We start from the raw sequence: 15,609 nt of genomic DNA on the forward strand, positions 1-15,609 counted from the left end.
CTCCTACATCCCTTATGTATAGCTATTACCACTTTCAAATTATTATTCCCCCACCACTAGACGGTCTTAGAAATCTCTCCTTTGAGACTCATGATCCAACTATATCCAACTACCCGCTCCTGAAAGCAGGCATCTATAACAGTTTTAACCACTGCTCTACATGTGTTTATCTTGGACTATGAGACCTACTCCAGTTCTCCTCCATTATTCTGGAAGACTTAATGTCCACTTAGATAATCAATTCATTATCATAACCTCATAACTCCATGACTTCACCTGCCATGAACTTTCCTTCACTTGATGAGTAAACATTTTGGGTGAGAATACAAAATAGGTACTTGCCATTACATTACATCAGGGGGCCCTATAATGTCAGCATGTCCTGTTACCGGTGATGCTAAGTTTGATCACTTGGTTAAGGTGGAATACATCAGTCTCTGCATTGTGAAGATGTTTTTTCCCTTTGTGATTAATAATCAATTTCTGAGATAATTTTTTCACAGTGAATGAATACTCTGTTCTCCAAAAATGTTTGAGAACCCACTGATGATTTGTCTCATTTCAAGCATTACAGTGATGGTTGCAAAACTGTTTTTTTTCCTAAATTTTCTCATCCCTTCTGTATCTACTAGCTGGCTAGCACTGTAAAAAAGAACTCTCCCTCTGCTTCTCCAACTTTTCTTATTATCACTATACTCACGGTTTCTTTTTTAAATTCAATGTATTATAAGCAACTTCTACCATTATTCTTTTTGATATTCAAATTGTCTCCACTTTGCCCAGGACTCAATAAGTGTTACAATTATTAATACTATAACTTAGTTTTCTAAAGACTTTCTTAACAATTCTGCATGCCTCTCTCAAGTTTTAAATTGTTTTCCAAAATCACCATTTACTCAAGTCTGTAGATCTGCACTGTCCAATAAGATAGTCATTAGCTATTTAAATTTAAATGAAATAAAAATTTTAATTCGGTTCCCTAGTCCCATTAGCCCTCTTTCCAGTATTCAACAGCTACATGTGGTAGTGACTACTGTACTGGACACTGCTGGTATAGATTACATGAAAGGAAGGACTAGTATTCTAGAAATACTAGTTGGCAAATAGAAATATTTAAAAAGAGTAAAAAGAAATAAGTGAAATGAATTTTATTAATGAGATATTTGGCATTCTTTTTTAAACACGATATCATCAAAACCAGTTATGAACTTTACACTTTAGCACATTTCAATTCGGACTAGCCACATGTCAGGTGTTCAACAGTCACATGTATTAGAAACCCATGGTCTAGAAGATTCCTTTTAGGGAAGTTGGAAAGGCATCAGAATACTGTAGTCTTGAAAAAATTATATTTCATAAACTGAGACCATTACTTGCGTAGTAAAAACACTGACATATAAGTTTATATATTACCCTCTAGTCTTGTCTTTAACATTTAAATGAACATATACTTTTCAAATCTCCAAATTTAAATTATTCCAAAATCAGATTACCTAGCTGCTTTTAATGTTTCTTCTGCAAGACCTTCTTCTTTTACTAGTTCTTCAAAATTTACAATATCTTCAAGATCAGGTACAAATCTACATAAGAATTTGGGAAGGAATTTATTAAGTTAAATATGTGCAACTGACACAGATATGAAAGCAGTACTGCGAGACTCTAAATTTTTCAACTGTATCTTTGGAAAGAATTTTGCCTTTCAGTTATATTATTAATATCACCACTTTAGTTCCACAATTGAATTTTAGATATATGAATAATCAAATTATCCTTAAAAATCATGTAATCTATAGAACCATTCACAAACTGTACCAATAAAAGAAATTAACTATAACCTTAACTATAAGCTTTATTTATAAGTTAACTAAATAAAGCTTTTCAACGGTCTGCTGTAGTCTTAAAATTTGAGAAAAAATTTAACTAGTACAACTAATGATTTTCTTCCATATTTGATCTCAAAATGTATCAACAAAAAAAGAAAAAAACCCTCTCTACATTATTACTTATAAAAAAGACATATTTAAATGACATTTCTAAATGGCATAAACAAGGCAAAAATATGTTTGCATCCATACCTAATGGCATTGCTGCTACAATGAAGGCCACCAGATCTTATCATCCGTACATAGCCCATAGCATTACCTTAAAAACCACACACACAAAAAAATCAGATGTTTATACAAATAACTCTAAGTTCTAATAATCAGGAATACAGTTATTTATAGCAATTACAAGGTTTCCACTCCTAAGTAGCAAGAGATTTTGCTGTATTTTACACTTCAGTTTTTGCTCCATAAAAATAAAACTTACATATTTGTGCACTTAAAATATAAAGGTACATATATACATCTATATTAAATATTTTTAAAATAAATGTAACTTTCACTTGTAGTCATTAAATGCTGACTACATTTTTAAAAAATCACTTTAATATATTACTATATCAATAATTTCTTCACTCACATTAAGTATGTGTTTGTGTCTCTCTCTCACTCTCATACACACACACAGATGGAAGTGATATTCAGAAATCCTTATGTGATGCCTCCCAAACTAATATCTCCAACCTGGGCTACTCCTCTAGGCTTTTTTATCCAATGCCTACACCTACATGTCTAAGAGAAATTTTAATTTAGTAAGTTCAACTCAAACTCAAGATCTTCACCCCCAATTATATTTTCTACCTTAGAAACTGACAATTCTATCCTTCCAGTAGCTCAGGCCAAATGCGCTTAAGTCATCCCTGACTCCTTCCTTTCTCTCACACTTTATATCTAATCAATGGGCAAATTATGTTGGCTCTACCTTCAAAATGTAGCCAGAATCCAACCAGTTTTCACCACCTTCACAGCTATCACCCTATTCCAAACCAGCACCATCTCCTGCCTAGAAATGCGCTATGCAATGGCCTCCTGATCTCTCTACTTCCACCTTTAGCATCCCACCCCTCACAATGTTTCCTTCACATAGCGGCTGGTGGTTCTTTTAAAACTAAGTTGGAGCACTTCATTCCTTTTCTGAAAACTCTACAATAGCTCTCCATCTCAGAATAAAATCCAAATTCCTAACATGGTCATCACAGCCTTGTATGATCTTGCCCCTTGCTGCTGTTCTGATACCATGCCCTACCATTCAGGTCTTCACTAACTCCATTCCAGCCCCTATTTCCCAAAAATGCCAAGCAGACTCAGGCATTTTACATTTAGTGTCGCCTCTTTCTGGTACACTCTTTTCCTAGCTATGCATGCACATGGCTTATTCCTTCATGTTATTTAGGTTCCTGCCCATATGTCACCTCCTTAGAGCTTTCCCTGAATATCACTAAATAGCACTGCCCAGCACCACTACATCTGCTTACTCAGCACCTATCACTGATACATTATATATCTCTTTGTGTCTCATCCCACTAGAATGCAAGATCCATGATACAGCTTTTGTTTTCTTCACTGCTCTATCCCTAGAGCCAACATTTCCTACTCAAATGAAATGAAATTACTTGGGAGAAAGAATAGACAAAAAGGTAAGAAGCTGTTAACATTTCACAACCATATATTATAGTAATATGTACTTTACATACATAATCTCATCTGATACCTTTTAAAACCCTCAAGTAGTATTACTGAATCTATTTTAAGGCTTATCTCAATATGAGAGATGATGTTAAAATGTTTCTTTATGCATCTTAGAAACATCAAGTATCTAGTGTGATTGTTTTCCTCCAAATTGTCAAACTGGTATCTGACTGATCAAATGTGCTAGTGAGAAGCAAATAGGGAGTAGCAGTTAAGAGCAAACCTCTGAAGCCAGACTAGTTGGGTTCAAATATGGACTCTGTACTTTACAGCTGTAAAACCTAGGTCAAGTTATAAACTTTGTGTCTTAGTCTCCACATCTGTTAAATTAAGCTCTAAAGGGGCGAAGACTTTGTTTATTGTCATAGGTATCACCAGCACCTGGGAACATTGTGTTGTCCTCAATAAGCCTGTGGAATGAATGAATGGAAATAACATTTACTTCATAACATTGTGAGTTTTACATGCATTAGAACATATAAAGCACTCAGAACAGCCTTGGCACATAGTAAATAAACGCTCAATAAATGTTAATGGTTGTCAATTATTTCAGCAGGCAAAGGACTTAGACAAAAGGACTTCTCACTTTGCTCCCAGCTCTGAGATTCCTTACTCCTTTTCTCAAGAGAGTGAAGACACTCAAAAGCACATTACAATTTTTCATAGGCAGAGGTAAAGAATTTATATTTCCTAAGAAGAGAATAAAGAATAAAATGCTGGAACAAAGTAAAAAGGATAATATGCGCCAACTGCGGAAATACATGCTAGTGGCAACAGAGGTGTCATTTTTTGTGTATTGGGGGAAAATGTGTATTTTGATGTGTACTGGGGAAAAATGACTAGCATATTAAGCTCATGATTTAATGATAATTTCATAGTACAAAATTATACTTTTAAAAAATATAAAAACATGAAATAAATACTACTACAGGCAGTATTCACATGGGGGAAAAAAATCTCATACTGGTGTATGAATTAAGTGAAGTTTTAAGCAACACTGCTCCAGAAAAACAGCTCTTAATTTGAGGCCCATGGACTCTGACTTTGAGCATCTGAACTCCAGTATACTATATGCAAAAATGTACGTGAATGTGCATATGGGCATTGTTCTGGGAAAAACAAAAATCAATCCAGAGTTTTCATCAGATTCTCAGAAAGGGTTAAAAACTATTGCTCCAAGCGTTTACAATCTAATACGTCATCAAATATCACTATGAATAAAAAAGTACTTATTTGAAAATACTTCATTATTAAATTGTTTAAAACTAAAAATTTACTAAGGTAAAATTCTCTAAGTTCTTGTACTAATACAAAATAGAAAGGCCTAATATGTAAAACAATTAATTTATAAAACTTAAGCTAGTGCTCACTGACTTTACTACCTAACTAAATGCTTATAACACCCTTCCCACTAGTAAACTTAAAGCCCCTTAGAACAAAGGCTATTTGTATTCTCAGCATCTAGAAAAATATCTGGTATAACAGAGCCTTTATAAATGTTTGATAAATGAATGAATGAATCTCAGGAGGCACAATTTTACCAAAGTATAGTCAATAAGAATTTACTAACTGCTTGGCGTCTGCAACTGTGAAGAATACAAAACACCTTTGGACTTGGAGCCAAAAAAGTCCCAGCAACGCCACTTATCTCTCTTTGTGTTTCTCTTTTTTCATCTTTAAAAACATGACTACGTGCCTACCTCAAGGGTTACTGTGCGGATATTAATAGAGATAATATATGTGAAAAGCTCTAGTAAGCATAAAGTTTTTTTAATCTAGGATTATTTTTAAATGCAGTTCTTTTTAAATACAGTATTACACATTTCAGAAGACAAGTTCTACTTGTAAGCAGAAGGACAACTCAAGAAATTATATATAAATATGAAATGATGTAGCACAGAAAAATTATTAGTTAACTTTTCACATAAACATTTTACACCTTTGCATTTAGGCTTAACTTTTAAAAGTCTAAAACAGTGCCTTGAACAGAGTAGGTACCCAATAAATAGTTACCAGTTGACTATTTACCATGAGTATGGCCTTTGAGATGAGTTAGTTATTATATTTTTAATTTAACTGAAGAGCTTATCCACAAAAATATTTATATTATATTTATAAATATTTCATTTATTTAAATTAATCCACAATCTCTCAATTATTATGCACCAACAGTCTAATCATACTTGAAAAACTTCTGGTAAGAAAAGGAAATTATTAGTGGAATAAAGCTGAACTCAGGCACTCACATATTGAAGTTTATTCGTATGAGATACTTAATATATGAGATAGATTCTTGGGATTTGTACTTTATTTCCCAACACTTTTACAGTAACTTACCAATTTGGCTGATGAGTTGCCTGAACTGATCAAGGTAGCTTTGTCCCTCTGGGGTTATTCCAAGTTTTCTGATGCCTCGATTGAATTTTTCTGCTCTTTCAAAAGGATACTAGAGAGATAATTTGAAGACTACCATTATTAACAAAGACCCCTAAAGCATAAAATGCCTACCATGACAATCCACTGTCCTTTCTAATTTTGTATTTCCATTGTACTTAAAAGAAGTCACTGAAGTCTGATGACAAAAAATTTATAGCACAAAAACTACCAATATTCAAGGTCAATACAAATTAAATAAGGAGAATAATTATTAATGCCATCAACTTCAGGTTTTCCACCAACATTATTTGTCTCCCTAGACCCAACAACTCTGTCAGATAGACAAAAGAAATCAATTCCTCCTAGAAACATTTGTTCAGAAATGTGTGACCAAGTTTCCATGGCCTGAGAAGTATCAGGGATTTATAATTTTTCAAGTCTTAGCCCATTAAAAGATTTAGAAAATTACTCATTTTATATTAATAAAAAATGGAAATACTTATCCAACAACAGTATTATTATTTATTTCTCTAAACACTAGTAACTTCTGTTCCAATAAAGATGAGAGTGAATATAATTTTGTACTGATAACTGTAATCTGTAATTTTAATTATTTCACCAGAAAGTAATATTTTGCCGCTCTGACACTGAAAAGAACTAAACTAGTGTATAAAAGGGCTGGAACTAGGTGATGCTTAAGACAGTTCTGGATGCAGCACATCAAACGTTAAGATCCATCTCAGCCTGTTGGTTCTCCATCCACATGGCTATATGCCTCTGTACTGTTACCACTTGTGATTCTTCATTTCACTATGGGAAAACTTAGCCCTGAGGGTGAAGGGAAAATGACATTCTTATAAATTATAGGTGGGACTGTCAGTTTTTTAGAGTACTTGGCAATATGTATCAGAATTTTAAATATTCTTTGCCCTTTTCCTCTTCAAGGAATCTTTCAAAAATATTTGAACACACAGATAAATGTTCAAAGATGTTATGTGTAGCACCATTTGTAACACAGAAAAATCAGAAAAAACTAAATATCCACTCAGTAGGAGAAGGTTAAAGGAGTTACAGTATACATCTTTACTATCAACTCTTCAAAAAAATGAGGTAGACCTATAAGTACTGACATGCGATAAGCACACTGCAAAACAGTATGTTTAGTTTTAGTCCATTTTTGTTAAGAAAAACAGTATTTGTAATGCACAAATACATGTTTATCACAGACATCTGGAGGGCATCACATGACACTGTTAATAGCAACTGCCTCCAGAAAATGAAACTGGAAGGAAAGAGAAATGAAGGAGGATATTTAGTTTATGCACTCTATATTGCCTAAATGTTTCAAAATGAGTATGTTCTGCTTGTGTATTATTTTAAAAGAAAGAAAGGTAACACCTGACTTACACTGATCATTTAATTTTTCCTTACACTTTTGTTTACAGTGAATGCAAAGAGTAAGAAATTGCAAGGGAAAATACAGAAAATAGGAAGCCAAATCGAGGAGACGTTATGTGAAAAATAATAAAGAAAAAAAAACCCATAATGAATTTTAGCATAAACATTCGCCATACAGGCAAACCTTGGAGATACTGCAGGTTTGGTTCAAGACCACCACAATGAAGCAAATACCGCAATAAAGTAACATGAATTTTGCGGTTTCCCCGTGCAAATAAAAGTTATGTTTACATTGCACTGCAGTCTATTAAGTGTGCGATACCATTATGTGTAAAAAAATGTACATGCCTTAATTTAAAAATACTTTATTACTAAAAAATGCTAACCATCATCTGAAAACACAGGTTTGCCACAAACCAATTTGTAAGAAAGGCAGTATCTGAGAAGCACAATAAAGCAGAGCACAGTAATATAAGGTATGCTTATATAATACTCAACAGTTGAATCAAACTACCTTAAAAAGAAGATGTAAAAATACCTTATGATCATTTTGGTCCTTGATTTCCCTGAAAAACCGAATATCTTTAATCAATCTGGATTTGATATGTTCATCATACATAAATTGGCTAAATATATAGAACTTCTTTTTCAAAAACTGGTAGGTGAAATTAACCTATAAAATTAAAATTTCAAAAATTGGAGAACGTTATGAAAATTAATTTCAAATCAGTATTACTGAATAAAATATTTATAAAGTCTAATTCATGTTGGACCTGAATTATTTAAACAAATGAAGGGTTTTTTGCCCAAGTTTACAGAGCTTTCTAAAAGCTCCCCTTAAATATTTTTATGACACAAAAGGAAAAAAGAAATTAAAAAAATGGAAAATACTTTCATAATAAGACTAAGAGCTATAGTGAGAATCATAAACCAGATTTGACGCTCTAGTTTTCAAGTCATAAACCACACTCAGAAGCTTCTATGTTCCACCATTCATAAGATTACTTATTACTAATCTACATGTCTAAAACGATACTAAAGTAAGAAACATGGTGCAAGAGACCTTTCCTGAAGGAAGAGAGTAAACATTCAATTATTTATCCCTAAATATTTTGAGCACCTCTTATGTACAAGGCAATGTACCTGCTCTCATGCTAGACATGGTCATCATCATGAAGTGTATATTCTAGCAGGACAGGCATTTTAAGACAAATATATGTTAAATAAACTATTATATCTCAACTGCAATAATTTCTAAAATGAGAAGTATAGGTGTTCTGAGAATGGGTTAAAAGGTCCTGACCTAGACTCAGAAAACACTGAAAAAGTAGGATTGGAGCTGAGATTAAAGTCAAAATAACAAGATTAATTCTGACCGATAGATGAAAGCCTTGTACTAATTTCCATCCCCACCACCCTCAAATATTACTAATTATTTTTGCACATGTATGCCCTTTTCAACAGTCTTCATCACCCAGTTATATAAATGCGTGCTTTCTCAGAACTTTTCTTGTGGTTTAAACATTGCTTTTTCTTGATCTCCTCAGCAGTAGTAGTCTTAGAAGTAGTCTCTTCTTTACCCTTTCCATTCCTTTTTTTCCATACACTTATTTATTTATTCATTCATGGCTGCGTTGGGTCTTTGTTGCTGCACGGGCTTTCTCTAGTTGCGGCGAACAGGGGCTACGCTTCGTTGTGGTGCGCAGGCTTCTCATTGTGGTGGCTTCTCTTGTTGCAGAGCATGGGCTCTATGGCGCGTGGGCTTCACTAGTTGTGGTGCACGGGCTTAGTTGCTCCGCGGCATGTGGGATCTTCCCAGACCAGGGCTCGAACCCGTGTCTCCTGCACTGGCAGGCAGATTCTTAAGCACTGCGCCACCAGGGAAGCCCATATCCTTTCCATTCTTAAGAGTGGGTAACTCTGCCAGCCTCTGATCTTATTTCTTCTATGCTCACCTCATCATCACCAGACATCAGGAATTTACATTCATTAGTGTGGTTAACTGATTAACAACTGTTTTTCCTGCTAGAGTACAATTACTACGACAGCAGGAAATGTCTGTTTTTCTTATCCCAGTGCCCAGCATAGTGCCTGAGACACATAAAATATGAGCATAATTGTATCTGTTACATGAATGAGTGTTTGACAGATGAGGTCAAAGAAGAGTTTGATCCTTAAAGGTTCAGAGTTTATTCATCCTGAAAGGCTCAGACATCTCTACATGGATAACTCCTTGTTTTAAAGTTGAAACTCTGACTACCTATGGCCCCTTCCTCTATTGGTAACCACTAACAGAGCTCCAATCACATTACTTATCAGCTCAAAGACTTCAATGGCTTCCCCACTACGCTAAAATGGTCCCTATGTAACTTTCCAGTCATGTAACTTCTCCCTATTCCCTTACTCCCAAATACGCTTAAGAACACTTTACTATTTAAACATTTGCATTCTTCTTTCCTCAAGGAGAAACTGTGGCCTGAAAACCAGGTAAATTTAAAGACTTCTCTTTTTCCATTGAAGGAAACATAGCATATAAGCTCAAATGATTCTTGCAAGTGACTGAATGCCCATTTCTAAGAAGATTCAAGATATTTTTTCAGCAAATTGCTATTTTATAGATATCAAAAAACTAGTAAACGCCCTCCCAAAAAAAGAGCATGACTGATGTTAAATAAACTATCAATGATTTGCTTTCAGACCGGTGTGAGGTGATACCTCACTGTTGCTTTCAGAAGCAACAGAAAATATCAAACAATCCACCCAGATATATACTTATGCTGATGTCCTCAAATCTCCAATGTTATTTATAATGATGATCTTAAGATGGTAAAACATTCTAAAGTGCCTTTTTTTGTTTTTAAGATTTTTCTTGATGTGGACCATTTTTAAAGTCTTTATTGAATTTGTTACAATACTGCTTCTGTTTTATGTTTTGGATTTTTTGGCTGCGAGGCATGTGGCATCTTAGCTCCCCGACCAGGGATCAAACCGACACCGCCTGCATTGGAAGAAGAAGTCTTAGCCACTGGCCCGCCAGGGAAGTCCCTAAGGTGCCTTTTGAATTACAAAGCTTCCATGACATCTAATACAATTTCAGTGACAGACATTTTAATTATACCAAACAGAAAAATGGACATTAAGGTATAATATAAACAAGCAATAATGTATATTTACCAGAATATTTGATGAAAAAAACTACTTTTCAAACTACCAAATTCAACAGGGGTCTATTACCCACACAACCTCCCTCCCAGAAGGTTCTTACTGTTGTATTCATGATTCCTGTGCCATGTGTTCGAATTGAATTAGCAATATGCCGAATGTTAATAGTGTTCAAATGTTTGTTATTGCTTGTTCGTTCAATAAAAATCTGTAATGAAACAAACACAATCAGTAGCAAACACTGGCCAGTTAACCCAAGAATTTTACAATTTTATTTTATTAAAGATAATTGAAAAGTCATTCAAAATGATAATACAGTCAAAGCAAAGGAATAAACAAGATGATCTCTAAACAATTATTTTTTGTCTTCTTTATTTTACTAACTTGCACTATTGAGAATCAATTCTTTGCCCCTCAGCCTTTCTACATTAAAAAAATTTTTCTTGCATGCACATTATGGTCACCTTATCCTTGACAAAGGAGGCAAGAATACACAATGGAGAAAAGACAGCCTCTTCAATAAGTGGTGCAGCTACAAATTGTTGAGATTATAGAGGTATCGAGACACAAATATATGAATGTTTCTCATAATTTCCAAGACATCCAGGCCCTACAAAACAATCCACAAAGAAGTTCTATTATTATTAAAGTAATCAGACATATCAACATAGTGACTTACTGCTTATACAAAGTCTCCCAATATTTTAAAATTATTTTAAAGAACAACTATACAAAAAGTACAACCAAAAGTTAAAAAGAGCCTTCAGACATGTACAGTTAGGACTATCTGCTTGGGGAAATCTGACTGCTTGTTATCTTATTCCTTTTGTGTAGAAAAGAACGGTTAAATTTAAAATTTCAAAGATCCATGACTCACAATCATTTTGCCACCACTCTTGAGAATATCTGTCTTCCCAAGGATCTTTTCTATATTTTTTGCAAAGTAAACTAATGGCCAGATTATAAAAATAGATTTTAGAATCTATTTTAGATTTTAGAATTTTAGAATTCTATTTTAGATTCTAAAAGATTCTAAAATAAAAGCCAGATTCTGGCTATTATTCTATATATAATAGCCAGAATATGTGTATTATGTATAAACAGTATACATTTATAAAATATATACTATTTTTCAGGCATTGTGCAAGGTTCTTTATATGGAATTCGCCAAAATGAGGTATTATTCTTCTTAATTCCACAGCTGAAGAAAATGAAGCTAAGGGAGTTCCGCAAGGAAACTAGGAAGAAGCAGAACCCAGGGATTTAAAAAAATCGAATTCCAAATCCTTATGCTTCTTTTAATCATACTAGACCACTTTTAATATACAAGTTACCTAACAAGAATCCTTCTTTCTTCAGTTATTACTCTAATACCTAATGGTATCATACAAACTGTTCCACAGCTTTTCTAATTGGGGCTCAAAGTAATATCACAATACCCCTTTGATTAAGCTTTTATTATAAATTTTCTCATGTTTTAATCTAAAAATTTATTTACTCATTTTTTTTCTCCCACATGAGCTGAGACTGTTTTTATTTATTTTTGTATCCCTAAATGTAGTTCAGTGTCTAGCATGTTTTCAGTAAATATTAAATTTATAAATAAATGAATGAAAGGATATACAGACTGATCCTGCAATTGGTCCCTATATATGCAGTAAGATGAATGAAAAATTATGATCTTTAACTTTTGGAACTGAATTAAGATTTTTTGGTAAACATTATCTGGATTATCTTAGAAAGAATTACATGCACATTAACTGAAAACAAACCTTTGCACTCATGAAATACTGCCATACTGTAAATCAGCTTATTGAATTAGTAAACCTAAATACTTGTTTGCACTCCTCATTTTAAGACAAATACACTTTCATAAATTTAACCAATTTTCTAAGATATTAAAGCTTATATATTGTATTTAGGTTTAAAATCCTTAACTGTCACCTTGATTAAACTTTTTAAAATTCGGCAGAAGTCACCTCACTATCCCGACACGTTTCTGAAAAGCTGTATATAAATCTATGTATATTTCAAATTTTCAACAAAAGGAGAAGTATAAACATTTGGAAGGCTATGGTAAATTCTTTCATAAAGCAATTTAGCACCATCTAATTTTTTATTCTTCTCAAGTATGAGGTTTTTTCTTGGAATATAAACATGTACTATATAAAGTAAAAAGAAAGAATTTTTCTTAGAGAAATACTGTTATCATGCTACAATCAGACTATACCAAGAACAGTTTATACTATACCTGTTCCAAAGTCTGACTAGGAAGATGTGCCTCGGTCATAACCAATCCATAACGCTGAGTAGCTAAATTTCTCATTTCACTGTAAGTGGCCCAGTCGTGAAGAGCTACCGTCGTTAGATTGTAGAAAGTCTTGTCTAGGTAGTGAGTTACATAAGCTTAAAAAAAAAAAACCAATCAAAACTTTTCTGATTCATGAACAGCAGGAAAGGAAGAGAAATGAAATTAAAAAGGAAACAACCTGCCTTTGAACATTAAATTTCTTCCTTTAAAATAAGGTGCTAGGAAAATAAAAATGAAGAAACAAAAAGGAATTCAAGAATAAATGCACTAATACAAAGAAAGATTTTCTCAAGGTTTTGTTTTTGTTATTTGCTCTTTAACAGGGCAAACAGATATAGAATATGACCCTAAGAAGGAAACCAGAACACTCACCTCGAATGTCAATGAAACGATTGAAAAACCGAATTGGATTCAGAGAGAAAAAAAGGGCCAGGTCTTTCATGCCAACTTTGAAAGGGTTTCTGTCATCCAGCTTTAAATGAGTATGCACAGAAAGTCGCAGGTCCTTCTCTATTTCTTTGCACAACTTGTCCAGCAAATGCTATTCACAAAAGAATTGCTATCTTAATTTTTCAAAATAATATTCTAATTGTATTATTCTTCTAGATGTCTATGTTCTCACTGTTAGAGCTTTAATACTGAAAAAATGTGTCAAACTGGTTTAAGAGTCTAAATACTCTACGGTAAAATATTATTTTATTGGGAGAGTGAAATTATTTGCTGTCTATTGAAATCAATAATTATTTTTGACCAGGGAGCAGTTAGATGAGTTCTAATGAATTCATTAGTATTTTAAGTATAACACCCTTGAAAAAGAAATCAAAAGCTAACGTCGGATGGCTTCATTACAAGGAACATGAATATATAATATAAAGCAAAAAATTTATAGAAACTGGCAACAAAGGAGGAAAGGTCCTGAGAATATGCAAGAGAGAAAAATTTTTTAAAGCTTCCTTGTAATAATCATTAAAAAAAAAAAAATCACAAAACTCACTGAGCTAAAGGCAATGAAATTGATCATTTTTTCTGGTGTACCATGGGGTTCTAAGTACTGGCCAGACATGTATCTTATTTTCTAAATACAAGTATTTAATATGAGAAATTATATTTAAAAATTTCACAATTTTATCAAACCTATATAAGGTTTATATTGTGAAGTTTACTCATTTTTAATTCCTCCCTCCATACAAAAATACTGCTAGTTGGAAATTTAATTTTAAAGATATCAGTGTTTATAATACACACTTCATTAAAACAGGGACGGATGTACTATGTTGCACTCAAATTATCTGTTACACAAGTAATAGGCTTTATACTTTTAAATATAAAATATTTCAGTCATTAGCTTTCCAAATGAAATTCAATAAAACATTAATAGTTAAGTTACCTTAACTATATGACCATCAGCTGCAGACAATAGTCAAACCAACTTTTCCATTTGTATTCTTCTAACAAACAGAACTTTAAATTCAAATATACTACTTACTAAAGTAAAAAAAAGTTTTCCAAATTCCTGGATTTCTATATTAAAAATTAGGAATTAAAGACCAATTTAGTACAATAGTGATAGTTCCTTTGTGATTTACAATAATAATCTTAAATTTGTGAAAACCTGCTTCAATCCAAAAAGTTTTTCTAAACATTGCATTCTAGACATGTTTTAAGCTTTTCAATCTCAAAATATGTTACCTCATTTAAAATTTCCATGATTTCCTTGTCATAGCAATCCAGAAGTACTTCATAGGACTCTAAATGCCTTGCATGCATCATAGCAGGTACACAGTCACGTAAAGCACTGAACATGTACTAAGACGAAAAGTAGAATGTACGTGAATTTAGAAAAATTACATTTCTAAATTATATTACAAAAGTTAATCACCTACCTTAAAAGACAAAACCTCAATCTGAAGGCTTTTTTATACATGACTGTCTTACTTTCCTAAGTAAGAGTTGAATTTTATTCTCAGAAGCATATATCTTACTTTCCTAAGTAAGAGTTGAATTTTATTCTCAGAAGCATATACTTTAAGTATACAAAAAATGCACATTAACTTATCCTTTTCCTACCTTGAACATTCAAATACACTCATTTCCATAAAGAAACGGAAAGATCTGAACAACATATAACTTACTGACAAATAAGTCATATTATTTTGACACAAACTAAAACCCAGTGCAATGAGAATGATTAGGAATATGAGAAGAGTGAAATATATATTAATTCATTAGTAGTAATATAAAATTTATCTAAGACTATATAAATTTTATTGAATATGCATAGCACTGTTAAAAAACAGCATCAGCAGTTTTAAAAGTTTATTAAATGATCTATTTTTAAATTAATTAAAGTGGTTTACACAGTGACTAAAAAAATGATGGGTTTATTCTTTACATTATTCTTTACTTACATGTAATCTGGCTGCATCAACAGCATTTTCATATACATCGTCTAAATAAATTGGGAAGACAGCTCGATGCCAGTATAAAAAACAACAGTCACATTGTGTTTGGACTCTACAATGTAAAGTAATAATTAGTGGTACCAAAATTGAAGTAACCCAAAAAAATAATAAAAGGAATGATATTATGTATCATAAGGGTAAAAGCTCTGTCTTACTCTTTTGTATTCCTTACATCATTTAACCCAAAATTAGTATAGAAAAGCCACAAAATAAATATTTTTCAAATTGAACAACAGTAACAAAACACTCCAATACCCGACACTGTCAAAATTCTGCAAATACACTTCAGTGTTAAAGCATACTTAAGAAACAATATAGGGTGGGATAG

General features: G+C 32.8%; 1 protein-coding gene across 5 annotated transcripts in view; it reads right to left on the reverse strand.

Moving 5' to 3' along the window:
* WASHC4 (WASH complex subunit 4) overlaps positions 1–15,609 on the reverse strand; it is a 52,456-nt gene that overhangs the window by 8,744 nt on the left and 28,103 nt on the right. For 4 of the 5 annotated variants that reach the window (XR_003001386.1, XM_024732117.1, XM_024732116.1 and 1 more), the window contains exons 19-28: positions 15,228–15,333; positions 14,509–14,625; positions 13,192–13,360; positions 12,760–12,914; positions 11,047–11,118; positions 10,612–10,719; positions 7,885–8,019; positions 5,910–6,018; positions 2,076–2,142; positions 1,494–1,580 (exon numbers count right to left, since the gene is read on the reverse strand). Coding sequence is in view for 4 of the 5 variants with exons in the window: in XM_024732117.1 (XP_024587885.1) it covers positions 1,494–1,580; positions 2,076–2,142; positions 5,910–6,018; positions 7,885–8,019; positions 10,612–10,719; positions 11,047–11,118; positions 12,760–12,914; positions 13,192–13,360; positions 14,509–14,625; positions 15,228–15,333 (1,125 nt within the window). In the remaining variant the exon portion in view is untranslated. Of the gene's footprint in view, positions 1–1,493; positions 1,581–2,075; positions 2,143–2,170; positions 3,983–5,909; positions 6,019–7,884; positions 8,020–10,611; positions 10,720–11,046; positions 11,119–12,759; positions 12,915–13,191; positions 13,361–14,508; positions 14,626–15,227; positions 15,334–15,609 lie in introns of those variants that run through there. The other variant, XM_024732118.1, reaches the window with a different exon arrangement.

The sequence above is a fragment of the Neophocaena asiaeorientalis genome, unplaced genomic scaffold, assembly GCF_003031525.2.
Source record: "Neophocaena asiaeorientalis asiaeorientalis breed wild unplaced genomic scaffold, Neophocaena_asiaeorientalis_V1.1 scaffold418, whole genome shotgun sequence".
NCBI classification, from domain to species: Eukaryota; Metazoa; Chordata; class Mammalia; order Artiodactyla; family Phocoenidae; genus Neophocaena; species Neophocaena asiaeorientalis.